An 18,685-nucleotide genomic window follows, 5' to 3' on the forward strand; every position below is an offset into this window, starting at 1 on the left:
ATTTCCAAGAGGTGTCGATTTTTCCAGATTTTGACGAAAGTGAGAAGGCTATAGCCTTCCCACTTTTTCATTTTTGGCTAAATTTTAGATTTCGTGAAAAATACATTATTTAGATCCAGAATTGAACGAGAATCACGAATATGAGGTCTGTTTTTTCTTTGGACTAAGAGTTTTCGAGAAAAACGTAAAAAACTGTCGGTCAGCTGAAATTAATTGTTCATAAATTACGTTTATTTCAAAAACAACTAACTTGACAGGAAAACGAATCACTTTTTCTGAATCAGCGTTAAATTTAGGCTATACCGTGTGATTTTCTTCGATTTCCAAGAGGTGTCGATTTTTCCAGATTTTGACGAAAGTGAGAAGGCTATAGCCTTCCCACTTTTTCATTTTTGCCCAAATTTCAAATTTGGTTTAAAATTCATGATTTTGATGCAGAATGAAGTGAGAAACACAAAAATCAAGTTTATTTTTTAATTGGCCTTATAGTTTTTGAATTAAACCTAAAAAACAAAGAGTCGGGCTTATTTTTTCGGGCTTAAAATTTCTCTTTATTTTCCGATTAAAAAATAATATCATTAAATCTAGATAACTATATATGATTTTGATTCATAATTTAACAAGGATCAAGAATATGATATTTGGTTTGAAGCAACATTTATGGTTTAAGAGTAATCTTAAATATAAAAGTATGCACCGATATTCGGTATATTGTACTAGCGCTGTCACGTACTGGCGCGGTAGTTTTTGTTGTTTCAAAATTCCCCACTTCTTTCTTTCCCTAAATAATCTTAAATATGGATAACTATACACGGTATACATTCAAAATTTTACAAGATTTACAAAAATAAACTTTGTTTTTAAGAAAAGTTACGTTTTTTGAGTAATATCAAATATAACAGTAGGTACTTGTAGTATTTTACTATTTCGTTCTCGGCTCGCAAAACCATTGACTTATCGGGAAACTGTTCTTACAAAATTTATGGTTTCCTGGTAAAGAATGTGATTGTTTTGCAAAAGACCTTAAGTACAATTCTTATTTGAAACTCTCATGTTGAGTTTCAGCAATGCCATAATACTTTTTCTAGTAAAAAGAAGTGTTTGTTTTTGTTTCTACCTTACCTTCCCTTCTTAAGAAATGATAAGCTAGAGCTCAGAAGCTTTTTTATTAAAAAATAGCTCCAAGGCCGTTCCGCAAAACAAAGACAGGACTTTTATGGTAATGAAGGCGTATTATAGTTCACTATTTTCATTTTCGGTAGCGAAAATCATTTGACGTACGAATAGCGATTTCCTTTTACTTTTAGCAGATAACGAAAGCAGTAACCATCGAAGATTTGAACAAGTTACTGTCGATTTCTTGATTGCACTTCCATTTCACAAGCTCACCAGAAGGAACTACAGAAATAGCAGAGGAAGGCAGAGACTGAATACCTCTCTGCAAAACAGATAAGAAGAGCCAATCCACATCCGACAGCTAAAATAAGGAAAGCACCTTGTAAATCTGAAAGGCCAAGACCTTTGGGTCCGCCAATGGGTTGTATGATCCGACCGCATTTACCACCAGAAGACGGCCAATAAATTTTCTTCCAATAGTTTCCAACACCCGCTTCCATCATCTGCATAATCCTAGAAAATAAATCTTAGCTACCACAAAAGCATTTTTGAATTAAACTATTACTTTTTATCCAGCAAAGGTTTGAGGGAGCTTTTTTTTGGTAACGGGAATGCTAAATTGACTTTGAAGAATTCTTCATAGGCAAAACTGAGACGACACATGCCCGAGCGCTCGTAATCTTCAGCAATGAAAGAAGTGAGATAAGATTTTTCCTGTTGGATTGAATAAATAGACGTACGCAGTTAAAATAACAAAGCATATTAGGGGTACAAAATAAGATGAACTTGCATCAATATACGCATGGCTGCCTTGAGTAACTTGATGAATTCCATCCAGGCCGGAATCTATAAGGCTGCCCCGAGTATCTAACAATCCATCTGTCCATTCAAATCTACTTTATCACACAAATACATCAGGATAAAAGAAATGTTTTTTTTTTTTTTACCCCCAATAGTCTTGTAAACTCCCGTTGTCGCCTCCTATTAAAAGATTGGCATTAACATTCTTAATTATTTTTTAGACATGAAAAATAACGACAGGTTATGAGCACTTCATTTGGCTCTACCCACTTACCGAGAAAAGTGATTCGAGAGCTGTTCCTCGTGGAATAATCCATTTCAGGTGGGAAACCGGCAATTCCTCAAGCTTATTGATAATAGGCGTTAATATTGGAAAACGCAAAAATGAAACAAGAACTCCAACATATGCACTTGCAAACACGACAGCGCTTAAACACCAAACGGCTCCTAGCAAACGAGGTGAAAACCCAAACGACGCGAATTTTTGCCCGGCTAAAGCGAGAAATTTTACAGAAAAAATAATGAGATCTGCTCTTTGCCTGTAATTAAAAATAAATACATTGGCCGATCAGTACTCCAAGTACGAAGACGTATTGTTTCGCTAAGCCTGGGCATGTTTTTTCCCCATGAGGGAATTGTAAACACTTAAAATGCGCCCAGACAATGGCGGGCAGGATTACCACAAAAACACTCAATAGAAGCCAAACCTGTTAAGTGAGCCTTCTATTAGTGCTAATTTTAAATGTGATTTCTGAAGACTTTCTTACCTCCCAAACAAATGGCTTCACACAAACTAGCAAGCGATTTTCCTCACCGGGTGGCGGGATCAATATAGTGGCCGTTTCTTCGTGAAACCCTACGGAGAAGTCGACAACTTCATATCGAGAATAAGTAACAGAAAACGGGCCCAAACCAATGTCGGCATCCTACAAAAATTAAGAATTGGACGCATGAAATAGAACAGGATAGGATGACCTTTACTTGCTCAAGAATCAATCCAATCATTCCATCCCAACTTTCATTTGGCATTATTTTTCCATAGCTTTTGTCAACAGGGAAGACGACTTCGTATCTACGAGAATAATTTAAAATTTCTAAATAACATTAATGAAGAAACAGTTGGCAGTGCTACTAGTCTCTTAAACGTACGTAAAGTTGTATGCTTCTTGCAACGCGTTAATGATTTCGTAGCAATATCCTTTGTACGCGATGACAGATCCATACGAGTCGCGCTCAAAAATCACAAAAGGTGGTCGCTGAACTTGCCGAAAACCAAACGAGGTTTTACTATTAAGGATTCGATGATGAAAAGGCATTGGTTTTACCTCAAGTGACGTTAATCGTAAATGCTTCCCATTCAATAAACGGTGCCATTTCACGTTGTCAGGTAGATCTGGGGAATTGAACGTCACTGGATAGGAGACGTTACTCCATTGGAGATCATCTAAACCAGCACATTCTTGCAGTTCTCTACTTGCACTGCTACCGTTATCCACACAAGAAACATATACTGATCACCTATCTGGTATTAAAATACTTATTTAGTTTTTTACCTAGACGTTACATTGTCCATGAGGAAAAGTCTTGTGTTGTTGTCCATGAACGGGAAACACATATTTTGTTCCAACCACCGGGTGATACTAAGAGTGCCACAGGTATCCCTGTTAAAGTCCTTTAAAATAGTATAGTTATAAAAAAATATACATGGTAGAAAATTGAAGTGAGTAAGTATGAAGGGGAAGATTTACATTCAGCTGATAAAATTCTAAACCTTCAGTTTCCCATTCATTAGTTACTGCAGGGCACGGCGAAAAGTCCAGCCGAAGAAATGGTAGCATAGAAGAAAACAAAACTGCTTCGATAATATCAGCAATTCGACATTCGATGACAGATACCACCATGCCGTCCAATGACTGTACTTGATCTGGTGTGGGAGAAAAGGAGGAATAAAATTACTTATTCATGACGTACTAGGTACCCTTCAATATCACATAGGTTACAGAACATGTTTCATTGTCAGAAGTCCCTTATGAAAGAAAATCTAACAGCGTATACGAAATTGTTCACGATTCCCTTAACTAATTCAAAAGGCAATCAATAAAGCGGATGTGAATAGTCTTGCACTACGTACAGACAAAACAAGCAGGTGCGGCTATATCCGAAGACATCTTACCTAATATTCCGGGCAACTGCGAATCATTCGAGATCTGGAATGTTTTGTAGCTAGCTAATGCTGGACGGCAAACACGGTTAGCATCGCCAACAGCAGCACTCATCCATGATTCTACGTTGCTACTTGGCTGATGTCGGTCCAATCCCTCATCATAAATCAGAGCTTCAAGTACAGCCCATCAGGTAGAGCACCGGAAAGAGACCATACAAAAGACAATAAAAAAAGAGAACACAAAAGATCTTCTAACAGGTAACACATACCGAATCTAAAACAAAAAATTCCCATAGCGCGATGCACGGTAATCAAAATCTTTACAATGATTTTCCACGACGACAGCATTTTCTTACAGCTCTTCGCTGATACTTAATTCAGAGGCAAAGGTCTGAAGAAACTGAACCTATTCGTTTGGCAACGAATCCCTCTGTCTAATGAGGGTTTCGCAACACACGTCTTTGCCTTTATAGAGGAATATAAGCATACGTCGAAGCCTTCGGTTCAGCAGTATAGGGCCATTTATCATACACCTCAATAGAACCCATTGTCGACATGCTCTGCAAGACGAAGGCGGTCGATTGTGGGACTAGCTTTTGTAACTACACCTGCTAATTCCTGCACCTGAGCGGCGTTTATAAAGGCGTTTGCAAATAATACAGGAATGGCAATGAAATTAGTTTTAAACGAAATTGAATTGAGGTTTAAGGACATAGACAACCAACCTTACGTTGAGCATCCTAAACACCAATACAGTCAACGAAATTAATTGGAGCTACTAATCGACAATCCCATGACGATTCTGTTAGAAGTTCTCTTCAAATCTCGGAGCGCTACATTTGCGACTTAAACGAAAGCCTCATTGTTTGCTGGAACATCACATTTCTTTTTATTTGTTCAAATTCAATAAACCACCAAAACGTCCACGAAATAATCTGCGTGCAGGGGAGTCAACAATTTAGATAATCAATCAAACATGGCATAGTATTTCCACCCTTCGTGCGAATCAGTTATACAAATTACCTACATCCTTTCTCTATAACCAGGCAGAATTCATGAGATCTACCAGCACTTTTGTATACTAGTCAGCGGCACTGCGTTGCTCTCGACAGCCTTCAAAAATTCTTCGGGGGTCGCGATGGCCGACAAAAACAACATTCGTACATCAGCCTCTGCCTCGTGCAACGTTTCTGGTTTCTTCTTGTATATTCTCTGGTAAATTTCGTTTAAACGAAGCGAATTCGACTTTGTTTTACGCATCTTTTTAGGTTTGGGGGGTTCGGTAGATACACCTTGCAGTAAACCGAAGATTTTAAGAGAATCAGCACAATATAGGTCTTGAGGAAACTTCTGCAACAAAAAAAAAATCAAGACAAAAAAATGAAGAGCAGCTGAGTGAACAATGAATTTGAAATTTCCTTTACCTCTCCAAACTTAGCTATCTCTGCCTTGAAGATTGGGAAGTCAAAATTCATACCATTATGGGCTATCAAACAGATGGGCTTTTGAAGCCTGAGATAAAAAGTGTTTGCAATCATTATGAAATTTCTGGATACGTTAAAAATCAAAGACCATTACCTGCTTAAGAAGCTGACAATAACGTTGAAGACATCCTCATCAAACTTGCTCTGTTTACCCAAATTGCGATTATCGAGTTTTGACAAGTTAGTTGCTATTGGATCTATGGGCCTGGAAGGATCGATGCATAAATTCAGCCGGTTGGTGACACGAGGCATCTTTTTGGACTTGCACTCCATAAACTGCAATCGATCAACTCCACAAAAATTCAATTCTGTGATTCTTGCAGGATGGTCAGCAGGAAGACCCGTGGTTTCTAAGTCAAAGAATACAAGGCTGTTGATGCAAACAGTTGATGAAACAGTTGATGAAACAGTTGATGAAACAGTTAACGAAACAGCGTCAGGCACAGACATGGTGATCGAAATACAGTGCGACTAGAAATGAACATCAAATATCCCAAAATCAGTAATGACCTCGAGGGGAAAGGTTAACAACCTTGAGAAGCCTTGAAATTGCTGTCTCTTTCTTACCCTTTCCTGCTTTTTATTTTTGTTCCAACCTTTCCTTATTTTTCCATCTTTTACCTTACCCAACCTTATCTGATAGCCTGAGTTTGGTATGAAAAAAACAGGTCACTCCCCTCTATTTTTAGTTTCGAAATGGCACAATGCTGCCTCAAATCCTTCTTTCTCAAAAGAGAAAACAAATCCGGATAAAACTATGCATCTAAAGTGATAAATGATGCTTTAATCTATTCCATATTGTATAGCTACTCGTCATCAAGTGGATAGTCTACAGCACGACCTGCTTATGGTAAAGAAAATTACAAATTTCTAACGTGTTTTCAGGATACAGACAATATATCATTTAATTCAATGACCTGACAACATCCACCATAGTTCCGGTTATTGATGAGATTGCTCGCCAGCTATTGCTGGTTTTTAGTGCTCAATACATCGTGGCCTAAAATGCTATGCGTTATCACGAAACAGGTAACACACCACCAGCTGCGCATTATGTCCGTCCAATTCTGATTCAACGGCTTAAACCCTCAATCACACTTTGTGTCAGACAGTCGAATTGGCACATTGTACCAACCTTTGATTCTTATTCTAAAGGGTGCAGCGTACGGCACAGGTTTCCCTGTTTATCGTAGTGCACTCGAACTTCGTTATCAAGGTGAATGTCAAACAAAATAATAGATTTAGGCACGATAAGAACTGCTATTCTCCGCCGTCTAGCTCTCTAATTGGGGTTAGTGTTCCTTCGTAGTTCGAGGTTTTCGATGTCAGCCCACGATGGGCATTCGTAACTCAAACAGTTACTGGACTCGACAGTTTACGTTAGAAAAGCAAAATTTCTTCTTGTATCTGTTGATCGTACCTTATTTGTTGATTCAACCTGCCAAACACGGGGTTTTAGGAAGTGAAATCCATCAGCAGCCAGAAGATTTTCTAAAAGAAGGTAAATGAAAAACGTAATTAATTCCACCGTTGCTTCGTTTACAAATGATTTTATTTTGAATATTTAATTTTATGTTGTTTGGATGGAAAAGAGAACTCCAAGGGACTCAGAGTGATACCTGCAAATTGGACGGATACAAGGGTGCAATCTACAAATGCTATGACTTGCCTTTCATCCGACGACACTCGTGAAAACAACTGCGTCCAAGTGATTCAGGCCAGTTTCAGCCAGATCTATTCCAAAACATTTAACAGCTCATTAGAATTTCGCCTGATATATTCTTATTCCGATGTAAGTCCATTCACAAATAATTCTTCTTAACACAGTAAATTATAGTAAATAACTTTAATCAAGTACCTTCATTGACACCTACGGTTCTTTGTATCCAGCCCCAAAAAAATTTTGCTGTCAGCGTCGACAGTTCCGACGCTGACGTAGAACATCCGATTCTGTTTGTTGTGCGACAACAAAAAGCAGTGACTTCGTGGGAGTTGCCATATGTCTTGGAATCGTCTTCCGGCTACCAGTAAGTAATTCTCTTCACTGACAGCAGCTACTTAAAAATGAGGAGACATGAAAAATAATGAATTTCGCTTGTTTTTTATTGAATGATAGAAGAAGATACAATACCTTTCGAAGAACATTGTGTCCTCAGCCTACGAGACGTGCAGAATCGGTTAATCAAATTGTTGTTGATGTTTCAACTTCGAGCCGATCGAATGTCACCTTCAGCCTTAAAATGACGGTCGATAGTCAGTTGTTTGTGCCGTGAGTGTACCTATGAAGATTAGCATCCTCACGTCACATTGTGCTAATAAAACACAAAGATTGTATAATAATTTAGATTGGATGAAGAGCGTCGCATGTCGATCACCCCCTCACAAAACCGCATATTTAAATTCACATTTCCTGCGGCAGTGACACAAGTGGCTGTTACTTCCAAATCTCCCGACGATATTTGTCTGACAGTATCGGTGCAAAGTCCTAAAGTAAGTCCTCGTATCAGTTTGCTTTTAGTTTTTCCGGACTCGGTTATCTAAAAATCTTATTCAATTACAGTGTCCGATTTTCGACACGATTTACAACGTTGAATACGAAGGTTTCCGACAAACGATGACTGGCCAATCCACCATAATCGTTCAGGTGATATTAACGTTACCTGTCTAACACCTACTCCGCCTCTCCCACAACGTGAGCTTATTACTTTGCAGAAAGAGCAATATCCAGAAGGTTTTTACCTAGTCTACATCGTCAACACGGATGATGAAAAATGCGTGAACAGCCGGACTTTAGCGCCATGGCGAACTAACCGCACGAAAGAAGTCACTTTCACTATCCAGGAAACTGTATGTCCGCTATAAACCTGCTTAAAAAAAAATTAATTTAGAAGAATTAAAAAGCCCCAAAAAACATTACAATTATTAATTAATTTTACCAGGTGTCCGTCCAACAATTCCGTTACGTGATCTTTGTTGCTACGTTGGGCGTCTACGCGGGATTTATCCTTTTGATTATCGCCACATGCGTCCTCGTTGAAGTTAGAAGGTGCCCTACTTTATGTTGTGTAATTCGCCTTTTTTGGGAGAGATGGTCATAACACCCCTTGATGCTGTAATGTTTAGGAAACGAACCAAACAGGCCCGCCGAGAGTGGGAGGTCACGGTGAAAATGCGTAAGTTGCATAAAAGTTTTATCTGCAAAGATGAACGGGTACGGGGAGATTGGTGTTAGACAACTGTGCAAATAATCTAGATTGCTAATTTGCTTATCTACCTGTTTTAGACAAATCCGAGTTGGAACCGATCTCTGAAGTACCCGAGTCTCACATCAGGTAAAGTACAATTTTGCAGCACTTAAACGTTAACATTTAAAGAAAAACGGGTTTTCCATTTTTTTGAATAAACACCCCGAAATAGCGAAACGACAACGACGGAAGACGGACATCTGGATATGAGCTGTCACGGTACTATGTCTTCTTCATCCCTAAAAAAGAGAAAGAAAACACACACTAAAATTGCCATATAAAGTAACGTGTGCGATTGTAACGATTTGACAGAAACGAAATCTAATGACGCCGACGACGTCTTTGGTGACACCGTTAGTCCGATTCGCCCGACACGGCAAGAAAATAAACTGTAAGTTTTTAAAATTTAAAATTAAAATCCTTTACAGACAACAAGCCCGAAATAAATAAGGGTCGATTGCAGACTTTCCTAAAAAAAAAAAAAGTATTTCTTTTTTCTTCGCCCATTTTTTTACGGGGGGCTGTTTGTGTCTTGGCAATTTTTATAGGACCAGTAAACGGTGGAGAAGGGTTTCGGAGATGACCAAACACCAACCGGATTTCTACAACAAAAAATCGAAACGCTACGTTTCGGAGCTGTGCATTATTGCCGTCTTCTACCTCATCCCAGCAATCCAGCTCGTTTGGAACCACAAAGACGTAAAAAATTGAGAAACTACTCATAAGTTGATCCGTCCACTTACGTAAAATGACGTTAAAAAAAAAATAAGAGAGGCTATTATTTTTCTTTTACGATGACGTGAGTAGATGATGGTGTCGACGGGAGATCAGGACATGTGCTATTACAACTTCGCCTGCGCTTATCCCTACCATCTGGTCATGGACTTTAGCGACTTTAACCATTTCTTCTCCAACATTGGCTACATCGTTCTGGGCACGATATTCGTCCTCATCACCAAACGTCGGGATTACATCCACACGATGAAGATGAGCAAGCAGAACGGCATCGAGGTGAGTCATTTCAGACACACATCATTTTTTGTTTTTGTCGCTGTTGTTTTCATTTGAAAGCTCCGCCCAAAGCGGATGCGCTGCCGCAAGTCCGATGGAATTAAATGATAAATTTTCATCCCCGTTCCCCATCTCTCTCTTGATTATACCTGCATGTAACGACGGCGGGATCCATCCGCAGAGAGGCATTCCGCCTCATTACGGCCTCTCGTATTCCATGGGTTTCGGTCTGATCGTCGAGGGGATACTCAGCGCTTGCTACCACCTCTGTCCGACCCGCATGAATTACCAATTCGGTACGGCAAATCTGACAACAAAAAAAAAAAACGCTGGATTAATTTTCAAAATCAAAATGATTTATTTCATCATTTTCTTCTAGATACCTCATTCATGTACGTATTAGCAGTGCTGTGCACCCTGAAACTGTATCACGCACGTCACGCCGATATCAACGTCAAGTCCTACATGGCCTATATCGTCCTGGCGATGTTGGTCCTGCTCGGAGCCGGGACGACCTTCACCAGCGAATTCTACTTCAAATTGGGTTTCACTGTGGTTCACCTGATTGCCTGCGTCGCCCTGGCCATCGACGTCTACTACATGGGCCATTGGAAGTTGGGTGAGTACATAAAAAAAAAAAGAACTAGCCGGCGTACCACTTGATTGTTGCCGTTCTCCCTTCACTCAACAGACAAAGAAACAATGGTGGAGCACGTCAACACCTGCTGGAAGTCACGACCGCTGTATCTAGAGCGCTTGACCTTGGTGGTCGTTGGTGAGTGAAGGGGCTGCCGGATTGGTATTACGCCATTCGTGTTCCATGAGACATATTTTTTTTTTTTAAGGTGTTGCAAATGAGTTCTCAATCGCATGTTTTGAACATGATGACACACAGGGGTTGTTTGCAACGTGGCATTTGCCGTCACCCAACTGGTGATGGACAGCGTGGATTTCAACACGCACATTCTGGCGGTCTTCATGATCAACCTGTTTGTCTATTCCGTCTTTTACGTCATCATGAAGATGCACAAGCGGGAGTGGGCCTTCGTCACGCACCGCATCTACCCTTTCTTGTTCCTACTGGCGGCCCTGGCGTTTTGGCTGACCGGTTCCTATTTCTTTTTGAAAAAAGCGGCCAAGTGGGAGGTACGTAAGACACGCAAAGGCCCCAAGAGAGAAAGTTGCGCTGTTGTTGTTGTCTGTTGCTTCTGAATAAGCCGTAAGCGCAGGTATGGGTATAGACTGTCGCTGCCACTGCAGCGGGCTGCGACAACGACGACGGGTGCAGCAAACCAGCAGCAGCTGGCCGGCGACTCCTCAGGGGCGTGCCGTCCACAGTCTGACCGCACCATTACATCCTCGTTGGTCATCCATCAATCTTTTCATTTTTAATCCTATAAATAAAAAAATATACAGTATACATAGTTAAATGAATAGCAATGAATTCTGAGAAAATCGACCGTATTCGGAATTGTTTAAAAGAATTCGATTTTTATATCTGCAGAAAAGTCCAGCCGAATCGCGGATGCTCAATCAAGAATGTCTGGTGGCTAATGTTTATGACACGCACGACTTGTGGTAAATTCCTTTCTAGCGATATTCTACAAGAATTTTTTACTCTAGTACTCTGCACAGTGCTTTACGTTATGTAAATCAAGTCACTGAAACTGGATTTGTTTTTTATTACGTGCGTGTGTTATCTGTGTGCGCAGGCATTTTCTATCATCGACAGGTCTTTTTTTCTTCTTTATGGTAACTACACTATTTAAATTGACACATTGAAATTCCATTCTTTGGAAAAAAAAAAAACAAGTCTAATGGAAAAAAGTCATTAATTTTTCTACTATTAATTGTTAAGTTCCTGTTGACGCTGGATGACGACATTGAATCCAAATCACGACGAGATATTCCGGTCTTCTGAATGGATATTTAAAAAAAGAGGGAGGAGAAACAAAAATCCAAGGAGAACAATGATGCTGTGTTCAAACCCCATACAATAATAGTAATATTCTAATGACTGACTTTTTACAATAAAAATAAATAAAAAATGTTTAAAAAAAAGCATATCACCTTCACTGTCTTTACTGGTCGTTCACGCCGAGATGAACCTATCCTGTCCCTTTTTTTTTTTTTTTTTTTTTTTAAAGAATTCCTCCTCCTTTTTTTTTCTTCTTCGTCTTCTTTGACGGTTGTTGTTCTTGTCGGTTCAGGTCTCGTTGGTCGTCTTCCATGGCTGGCCAAGACGGAGAAGTAGCTCAAGGCGATTAAGGTGGGTGTTGTGTTAAGGCGGATAGAAGCAAGAGAGCAAAGAGTGAACGAGTGAGAGATAGAGAAAACTGAGGATAGAAAGAGACAGACACACAGAGACAGAAAGATAGAGACAGAGAGAGAGAAGAGGAGGAAAGCAGTGGTTAACAGCTCCACCGCTGCTGCCGCGTCGACTTTGCCCTTTCTTTACGGTCTACGAGTCCCGGCCTGATCGCCTGCTGCCCTGCTGCCCGGCGCGCCTCATCGCCATCTGGCCGTGATAGGAGACGGCGAAGAAAAGGGAGAGAAAGAGAGAGAGAGAGAGAGAGAGAGAGAGAGAGAGAACGGACCGGAAGACCAGAGAAGCCGGAGGGCTTTTTGCGGTGACTAGGCGGACATGACGTGTACGTGTACAACAGTACACGTCAGAACAGAGCGCAGACCCCCTCCTCCCCTCTTATAGTTTTCCTTTGGAAGGGGGAGGAGAGGAGCTAGGATAACAGAACGTGAACACGAACACGTCGCCTGAGCCGTCGCCCGTCGTCTAGGCACTTAGTCGACTTCGATAGCTCTCCTCCGTCTGCCGCGTCTCCGCCGTCCGCTGGCGCCCACCAACTACCAGCAGTGTTTGTGGCTCGCTCAGTTTCAGTTAGTTACGAGATTCGCAGGCGAGACGCGAAATCAGCGCATGATGGTGTCCACGTTGCGAACGCCCTGTGCGGCCGATCAACTGTTGATCGAAGAGGTCCGCCAGCACGAAGTCCTCTACGCCTGTCCGACCAAATCGAACAAAGACAATCAGCTGCGCGACACGGCCTGGCAAGAGATCGCCGACGCAGTCGGCAAATCCGGTAAGTTTGTCAGCCTCTGCGATGGTCCAACCGAATTTATCTCGTGTTATCATCGTTGCACAGACACGAAAACAAACACGCTATGACGTTACGCTACATTTTTTTTTCTCACTTTCGGTGGACACAGTTGAAGAAGCCAAGGAGCGATGGAGATATATGAGAGATAAGTACGTCAAGGAATTGGGCAGAAACGACAAGTACCGGGCCACCAATGGCAATTCAACTGTCGAGCCGCCGGATGCCACTTCTTTCGTCGGACTCATGTCCTTCCTCAATCCTTTCATCAAGCGAAAATCATCCAACGGGTAAATATGACAAATTACTCTTTACACAAATAAAACCCCCTTTCTTTAAAAAAAACAAGAAGGGGACTAAGTAACCAGCATAGCATTTTTACGTGTGTGTGTGTGCACTACTATACGTCATCATCCTCCTCCTACACCCACTCGATACCTCTCTCCAACCCGCCCTTGTGTGATCCGACTGTCACGATGCCACCATCACCCAACTAGTCCAGTCAGACGACCGGCCGGCCAGCTGAAAGTAGAATCGCCTTACTGTACAGGCATCGAGTCTCCTTTTTTTTTTTTTTTTCTTGTTTCCCTTTTATTTTATTTTTCTGGTCGGCTAGCTTGATCTGCCGCAGGCAACGTACGGCCGTGATGGTTGGTTGGGTTCGGTTCTTGAATGCAGTAAGTAGTAGCAGTAAGTAATAGTATGGAGGCACTGCTCTGGTCGTGGCGCGGTCGGAGACCCCCGATCTCGCCCACCACTACCAACCACCCCTCTCTTTCCCTTTTTGTTGTTCTCCTTGTGGGCTTTACTTTTTGGCAGCTTGGGATTTTGTCAGGCTTCAAATGCTCAGAGGCTCCGGCCAGGCCAGCAAAGGTGGGTGGGGATACAAAAAAAAAGGGAGACGCAGGAGAAGTGGAGGGGGGGAGGCAGGTGGTAGAAGAATATCTTGACTTTCGGTCACGATTCCAGACCCCCAAAGCGAGCGGATGACGGAACGTTGAAGGTTGAAATCTAGTGGTTTTTCTTTTTCTTTTTTTACTCATTCCTTTTTCTCGCTTCTATTTACTTTTTTTTTGTTACGGACACAGTAATCGGACGTCCAGCAGCAATGAAAACCATTTTGAAATGTGCATTAACCCGCACGATATGGAAGGCGAGTTCCAGTCGGACGACGAGCGCAATAATTCTGATGGGGGCAACATTGAGTTTGTCAGGTGATTAGATTCATTCTTTTTTTTTTTTTAAATCGTTTTATCGAGTGAAAAACGAGTTTTTTCCCCTCACAACTTCAACTTTTCTTTGTTTTGTGTTGCGTGTCAATCTTTTCAGCAGCGTTTCCGACGACGGGGCCCCGCATCACCTGTCCAACGGGAACCGCGCCATGGTGGCCATCAAGAAAGAACTGGTGGCCAGAGGGGCCGCCATGACGCGGAGGCAACAACAACAGCTCAGACGTGAACAACAACAGCAAAACAACAACAATGGCGGTGACAGGGAGATTTGCGCTCTGCCCATCGAGGCCACGGTCGAATCGGTCGATGTCTCTCACTGTCCGCCCTCCAAACGACAACGGATCGTTCACCACCATCACGAAGACTCGACCAGTCTCTTTTGTGCCTCCATCGCCGGAATGCTGGCCGAGCTTCAACCCTATCACCGCGAACGCATCAAGCGCGACATCTACAATCTCGTCTCCGACGCCCTACTCACCGAACTGTCCAACTGAACGCGAACAAAATTCCATCACAATCGCCGTTAACCTATAAGTGTGTGTACATAAATATTAAATTTTTCTTTTTCTCTTTTGCTTCGTTTTCTTTTCGTTTGTCAATTTGGGCTCCATCAAAGCACATCTACAGCAAACATCGAAAAGCGAACAAAACACAAAAGAAATCAGTGGGAGACAGACAGATAGATAGGTCTGGCTCGATTTGTGGGAATGTCGTGAACGTCACGGCTTCATCATTCATGAATCATAGTAATCGACGTGAGCACCGGAGGCGTACGAATCACGAGCTAAAAGAGCCATGAGTCGGTCGCACGTTGCTGTGGTCGTGAGGCCGAGACCGCCCGACTTGATTTCGTCAATCCATGACTGATCGAGAAGCTGACTTCGCATGCCCGTTTCCACAGGGCCGGGTGCGTAATTGAGCACTCGAACTTCGGGCTCTTCTTTAGCTAAAACCTGTCCAGACACAAGTCGGCAGTAAAAAGGACTTGCTCGCTATTCTCCGAAAATCAATACTAATCGAATTCGTACCTTGAAAAACATGTCCCGAGCAGCTTTGCCGCTGCAATAGAGGGATAAAGACGCAAACGGTTGCACGCCACAAAGGCTAGACATGTTGACGACCGTTTTGCGCTGTTGTTTTCCCGCGGCGAAATGACGTAAGAAAATCGCATTCAGTACGACCACAGAAGCAACGTTGAGTCGAAAGTAATCAACGCACGAAGTCGTTTGCGTTAGATCGCTGCAACGCTTGGTAGCGTCGCCTAGCGATCCGGCGTTGTGAATGCACAGTGCGTGGGCAAAGGATTCAGTTGAATCGCCAGCAAGAGCAGCTGACACGAGACCATTCAAAGCAGATTCGTCACAGATGGATAAGTCAGTCACGCCAACATAAACGCGTACTGCCGGTCGATCGGTTTCGATGGCTTGCTTTAACGAACCTAAACTTTTCTCATCACGGGAAATCAGTAGAAGGACAGACTCAGCAGCTATTTGTTTAGCAATTTTCTCTGCCAGAGTCTTCCCTATACCACGGCTGGCACCGGTCACTACAGCAAAGGTTTTCTTGTTCCAGTACTCTGTCATTGACACAGGATCTTCCATACTTGAGAAGTTCATGTATACACTATCACTTTCACTCATGATTGGTTTCTGGTTCAGTAGTTTCTTCGCCTTTAGCTTCTTGCAACTGATCAGCCTTTAAAAGGTGTACCCGTTCTCCAGTAGAAACAGCTTGTAAATGAGGTGCTATGTGTCTAATCACTGTCCCTGACAGAGATTCCTCAACGGGATTGTCGAAATAGTTGTCGTCACAAATTCCTTGCCACTGAGAGAATTGAGTGTTTAACAAGCGATCAATATGCCCTTCACGGGCCCCTGCCAAAGACAAGAGCAAATCCTTTTTCTCAGCACTGCTATTGGTTGACTTCTTGTGAAGTTTGCCCAACTTGGATTCTAGAAACAATCACATTGTTCAGAAAAACCACAAGATAAAATAAAAAGTACAAATTAAACCCTTACATACCTAAATTCGCCAAATAGCTTTCAGAATCGGGAAGAGGCTGGAAAGATGATGCGTTTATGGAGGCGACGTCTTTTGGGTCAGCTGGGCAAAAGTTATTGTCAAAGCCTTGAACGACATTCATTGAATCTGTGGACGATATGTAATTCTCATCCTTGGTGGATGCCCACGGGTCATCCATTAAGTATAAACGTACAGTTTCTCAGACGTGTGAGCAACAGCACACACTAGAAACGAAATATGCTAATTTAAGAGATGTATAGCAAAACTATTGCACCCCGGGATCTGGGGGCGCCAGTATCAAAATTTGCTATTGCACCCCCAAACCCGGAGAGCACTAGTGTCACGGTTTACTACTGCGCCCCGTAAAGTCATTTGTTTTTGCTTTCAGTTTCTTTTTCTTCTTCTTTTTCTTTTTTTTTTGTTTTCCAATAGAGGTTTAATTACATTATTTCGGGGGGTGCGCGCTGGATTCCGGGGTACTATAGACTTTTATGATATTAACACCTCACCGGAATCCGAAGAACCAAACCGGCGCGACCAAGTTACAATCATAGCAGACGATGAAACAAAGGTTGCAAAATTCATACGCTTTTCGGTAACAAAAATTAGAAACGGAATAAAAATGAACTAGTGGAGATTCAAAGTTGTATATGTAAGGTTCAAATCCTTGTCTAATTATTCTGTGGCGTTTTGTTGCTATTTGCTATTAGTCTTCTTATGTTACCCGTTGTCCCACACATCGAACACCTTTGAGAACAAGCAGACGAAATCTAGTTATTGGGTCAGTTGCGAGATGGCGGAAAGAAATTTCGAGCACATTGTAGAAGTTTCTGGTTACAATTTGCTTCCGTACCGACAGATCCTTAACAGAAAGCGATCCGCGTTTTCTACGGTGCGTTCAAGTTGTACCGCACACAGTCCTGTCATACTTCTGTGAGTAAGAAATAGTTTGTGTCTTCGTAATTAGGATAACGATGGCTAAATGGGGTGAAGGAGATCCTCGTTGGATTGTTGAAGAGAGGCCCGACGCAACTAACGTTAACAACTGGCACTGGTAAAATATACCGGGAGCTTTGTTTATGTAACGAAAGAAACACACTAATTCGGCACTTGTTTAGGACTGAGAAGAATGCTTCACAATGGTCTAAGGACAAGTTAGAAGAGCTTCTTAATGGCTTGGAGATCAGTGACAACATTGGTAACCTTTATTGTATTTAAGATTCCACAAACATGAAGGTTGTTTTATCTCCTACTTTGACTTTCTAGGCAGCTGTGTTATAACTGAAATTGAGAAAATGGAGGGTGAAGCATCTGCCAACAATCGCAAGGCTAAGCTTATCTTTTTCTTCGAATGGCATTTGCAACTCAAATGGACTGTAATAACGTTGATTGTCTATGGTTGTCAAATTTTGGCTGTAACCATTTCTCAAAATTCCAGGGTAAAGTGAGTGGCACTACAAAAGGCATTGAAGGCACAGTCATCATCCCTAACTTGAGTGATGAAAACAATGCAGATGAGCTAGATATCAATGTAACCACAACATCTACGGGGCCTGATGCAGATGCTCTGAAGCAGATGATGCGTACCCTTGGAGCCAAACTGCTAAAAGAACAACTTGCTAAGTACATTAAAAGTTTAAAAGAAGGTCAGTGGCTGTTAATTGTGTTCTTTGAAGAATTCTTATGACAACTATGCATTCTTCTTATCGCTTTTTAGACTTCACCCAAGGTATGATTTTACCGAAGAAGGATGCCGAAGTTAAGAATGGCGCACCGATCAAAGTGGTTAAGGACCCTGCCGTGAAAGTGCCGTCCTCTTTTAGTACCCCAGACATGAAGCAGTTACAGATAGGAGTTAAAGTCGAGATGAAATCATATACTTGCAAACAGAATTTTAAATGCCCACCAGTTGAATTGTACAATGTCCTTACCCAACCCGAATTGATGCGCGCCTTCACCTGCGCCCCGGCACAAGTAAATTCTTCGGTCGGCGGGAGATTTAGCCTCTTTGATGGAAACATAACCGGGGAATTTGTTGAGCTGGTAAGATATGAAATTGCGTTCTAAACATTCATGGCAGTTAATGAATGAGTTTTCTAACAATTAGGTACCCAATAAAAAGATAGTCCAAAAATGGAGATTTAAAACCTGGCCAGAAGGTCATCATTCAACGGTGACTACAGATCTACAAGATGAAGGGGATTCCACGGAATTATCGCTGAACCAGACTGGAATACCATCTATGTAAGTTAAGCATAAACAAACTATTAAAGTAGCAATTATAAATTAATTTATAATTAATTATTGCAGCGAGTATGACAAGACTGTGGAAGGATGGCAGAGATACTACTGGGAAGCGATCAAACGAACCTTTGGTTTTGGAGCATTTCTTCTTTGATCGTCCATAACACGGGCATGTCACCTCCTATCGCTCTCACATAAAAACAAAACATGTCGCCTGTATTTGAGCTATTTACACTTGTCTGCTGTCTAGTTT

The 18,685-nt window shown here is 41.8% G+C and overlaps 6 protein-coding genes and 1 long non-coding RNA gene across 9 annotated transcripts; 3 read left to right on the plus strand and 4 right to left on the minus strand.

Moving 5' to 3' along the window:
* Positions 1-1,282: 1,282 nt before the first annotated feature.
* Positions 1,283-4,686, minus strand: LOC130687230 (glutamate receptor ionotropic, kainate glr-3-like). The gene is given in 14 exon segments (XM_057510375.2): positions 1,283-1,629; positions 1,682-1,830; positions 1,907-1,995; positions 2,064-2,097; positions 2,192-2,464; positions 2,466-2,624; positions 2,685-2,843; positions 2,899-2,989; positions 3,067-3,173; positions 3,243-3,396; positions 3,471-3,589; positions 3,666-3,841; positions 4,091-4,252; positions 4,351-4,686. Coding segments are annotated over 14 exon segments (1,995 nt in total). The 5' UTR covers positions 4,430-4,686; the 3' UTR covers positions 1,283-1,385.
* Positions 4,687-4,980: 294 nt separating this feature from the next.
* LOC130687265 (three prime repair exonuclease 2-like) lies at positions 4,981-6,056 on the minus strand. Its single transcript, XM_057510422.2, has 3 exons — positions 5,660-6,056; positions 5,506-5,593; positions 4,981-5,431 (listed from the first exon to the last, which is right to left on the minus strand). The coding sequence occupies exons 1-3, from the start codon at positions 6,013-6,015 to the stop codon at positions 5,144-5,146; spliced, it is 732 nt and encodes a 243-aa protein (XP_057366405.1). The 5' UTR covers positions 6,016-6,056; the 3' UTR covers positions 4,981-5,143.
* A 585-nt stretch (positions 6,057-6,641) lies between these two features.
* On the plus strand, positions 6,642-11,828 carry LOC130687286 (SID1 transmembrane family member 1-like). Its single transcript, XM_057510444.2, has 21 exons — positions 6,642-7,066; positions 7,158-7,357; positions 7,456-7,592; positions 7,682-7,834; positions 7,911-8,055; positions 8,126-8,209; positions 8,278-8,412; positions 8,505-8,611; positions 8,689-8,738; positions 8,849-8,897; positions 8,983-9,029; positions 9,123-9,201; positions 9,359-9,509; positions 9,618-9,821; positions 10,003-10,117; positions 10,201-10,440; positions 10,513-10,596; positions 10,717-10,967; positions 11,326-11,399; positions 11,534-11,573; positions 11,680-11,828. Exons 1-21 carry the CDS (start codon positions 6,901-6,903, stop codon positions 11,740-11,742), a joined length of 2,574 nt encoding a protein of 857 aa, XP_057366427.1. The 5' UTR covers positions 6,642-6,900; the 3' UTR covers positions 11,743-11,828.
* Positions 7,485-10,345, minus strand: LOC130687293 (uncharacterized). Of its 3 annotated transcripts, none has more exons than XR_009000093.2 (7): positions 10,205-10,345; positions 9,971-10,128; positions 8,840-9,049; positions 8,502-8,760; positions 8,305-8,429; positions 7,697-7,844; positions 7,485-7,622 (listed from the first exon to the last, which is right to left on the minus strand). It is a non-coding gene; the product is annotated as an uncharacterized LOC130687293 (long non-coding RNA). The 3 variants fall into 3 exon arrangements; XR_009000094.2 differs by having other exon boundaries at positions 8,305-8,432; XR_009000095.2 differs by having other exon boundaries at positions 7,487-7,619.
* Positions 11,829-12,520: 692 nt separating the features above from the next.
* Positions 12,521-14,661, plus strand: LOC130687250 (uncharacterized). The gene is made up of 4 exons (XM_057510398.2): positions 12,521-12,919; positions 13,047-13,224; positions 14,023-14,148; positions 14,264-14,661. The coding sequence occupies exons 1-4, from the start codon at positions 12,757-12,759 to the stop codon at positions 14,658-14,660; spliced, it is 864 nt and encodes a 287-aa protein (XP_057366381.1). The 5' UTR covers positions 12,521-12,756; the 3' UTR covers position 14,661.
* Positions 14,662-14,771: 110 nt separating this feature from the next.
* LOC130687259 (sepiapterin reductase-like) lies at positions 14,772-16,444 on the minus strand. The gene is made up of 3 exons (XM_057510410.2): positions 16,189-16,444; positions 15,195-16,118; positions 14,772-15,119 (listed from the first exon to the last, which is right to left on the minus strand). The coding sequence occupies exons 2-3, from the start codon at positions 15,804-15,806 to the stop codon at positions 14,901-14,903; spliced, it is 831 nt and encodes a 276-aa protein (XP_057366393.1). The 5' UTR covers positions 15,807-16,118; positions 16,189-16,444; the 3' UTR covers positions 14,772-14,900.
* Positions 16,445-16,995: 551 nt separating this feature from the next.
* LOC130687241 (activator of 90 kDa heat shock protein ATPase homolog 1-like) lies at positions 16,996-18,681 on the plus strand. Its single transcript, XM_057510386.2, has 7 exons — positions 16,996-17,242; positions 17,307-17,386; positions 17,455-17,564; positions 17,627-17,834; positions 17,906-18,231; positions 18,296-18,432; positions 18,499-18,681. The coding sequence occupies exons 1-7, from the start codon at positions 17,163-17,165 to the stop codon at positions 18,584-18,586; spliced, it is 1,029 nt and encodes a 342-aa protein (XP_057366369.1). The 5' UTR covers positions 16,996-17,162; the 3' UTR covers positions 18,587-18,681.
* Positions 18,682-18,685: the final 4 nt, after the last annotated feature.

The sequence above is a fragment of the Daphnia carinata genome, chromosome 7, assembly GCF_022539665.2.
Source record: "Daphnia carinata strain CSIRO-1 chromosome 7, CSIRO_AGI_Dcar_HiC_V3, whole genome shotgun sequence".
Taxonomy (NCBI): Eukaryota; Metazoa; Arthropoda; class Branchiopoda; order Diplostraca; family Daphniidae; genus Daphnia; species Daphnia carinata.

Excerpts from the sequence above, each read along its gene's own strand:
- LOC130687265 (XM_057510422.2), bottom strand. The coding sequence starts at position 6,015 with ATGTCTGTGCCTGACGCTGTTTCGTTAACTGTTTCATCAACTGTTTCA. Across the intron at positions 5,594-5,659 it reads ATTGTCAGCTTCTTAAGCAG|GCTTCAAAAGCCCATCTGTT; the intron begins GTAATGGTCTTT and ends TTTTTATCTCAG. Across the intron at positions 5,432-5,505 it reads AGATAGCTAAGTTTGGAGAG|AAGTTTCCTCAAGACCTATA; the intron begins GTAAAGGAAATT and ends TTTTTGTTGCAG.
- LOC130687286 (XM_057510444.2), top strand. The coding sequence starts at position 6,901 with ATGGGCATTCGTAACTCAAACAGTTACTGGACTCGACAGTTTACGTTA. Across the intron at positions 9,030-9,122 it reads TCTGGATATGAGCTGTCACG|AAACGAAATCTAATGACGCC; the intron begins GTACTATGTCTT and ends ACGATTTGACAG. Across the intron at positions 11,400-11,533 it reads TATGACACGCACGACTTGTG|GCATTTTCTATCATCGACAG; the intron begins GTAAATTCCTTT and ends CTGTGTGCGCAG.
- LOC130687250 (XM_057510398.2), top strand. The coding sequence starts at position 12,757 with ATGATGGTGTCCACGTTGCGAACGCCCTGTGCGGCCGATCAACTGTTG. Across the intron at positions 13,225-14,022 it reads AAGCGAAAATCATCCAACGG|TAATCGGACGTCCAGCAGCA; the intron begins GTAAATATGACA and ends TTACGGACACAG. Across the intron at positions 14,149-14,263 it reads GGCAACATTGAGTTTGTCAG|CAGCGTTTCCGACGACGGGG; the intron begins GTGATTAGATTC and ends CAATCTTTTCAG.
- LOC130687259 (XM_057510410.2), bottom strand. The coding sequence starts at position 15,806 with ATGAGTGAAAGTGATAGTGTATACATGAACTTCTCAAGTATGGAAGAT. Across the intron at positions 15,120-15,194 it reads CTCGGGACATGTTTTTCAAG|GTTTTAGCTAAAGAAGAGCC; the intron begins GTACGAATTCGA and ends GTGTCTGGACAG.
- LOC130687241 (XM_057510386.2), top strand. The coding sequence starts at position 17,163 with ATGGCTAAATGGGGTGAAGGAGATCCTCGTTGGATTGTTGAAGAGAGG. Across the intron at positions 17,835-17,905 it reads CATTAAAAGTTTAAAAGAAG|ACTTCACCCAAGGTATGATT; the intron begins GTCAGTGGCTGT and ends ATCGCTTTTTAG. Across the intron at positions 18,433-18,498 it reads CAGACTGGAATACCATCTAT|CGAGTATGACAAGACTGTGG; the intron begins GTAAGTTAAGCA and ends TAATTATTGCAG.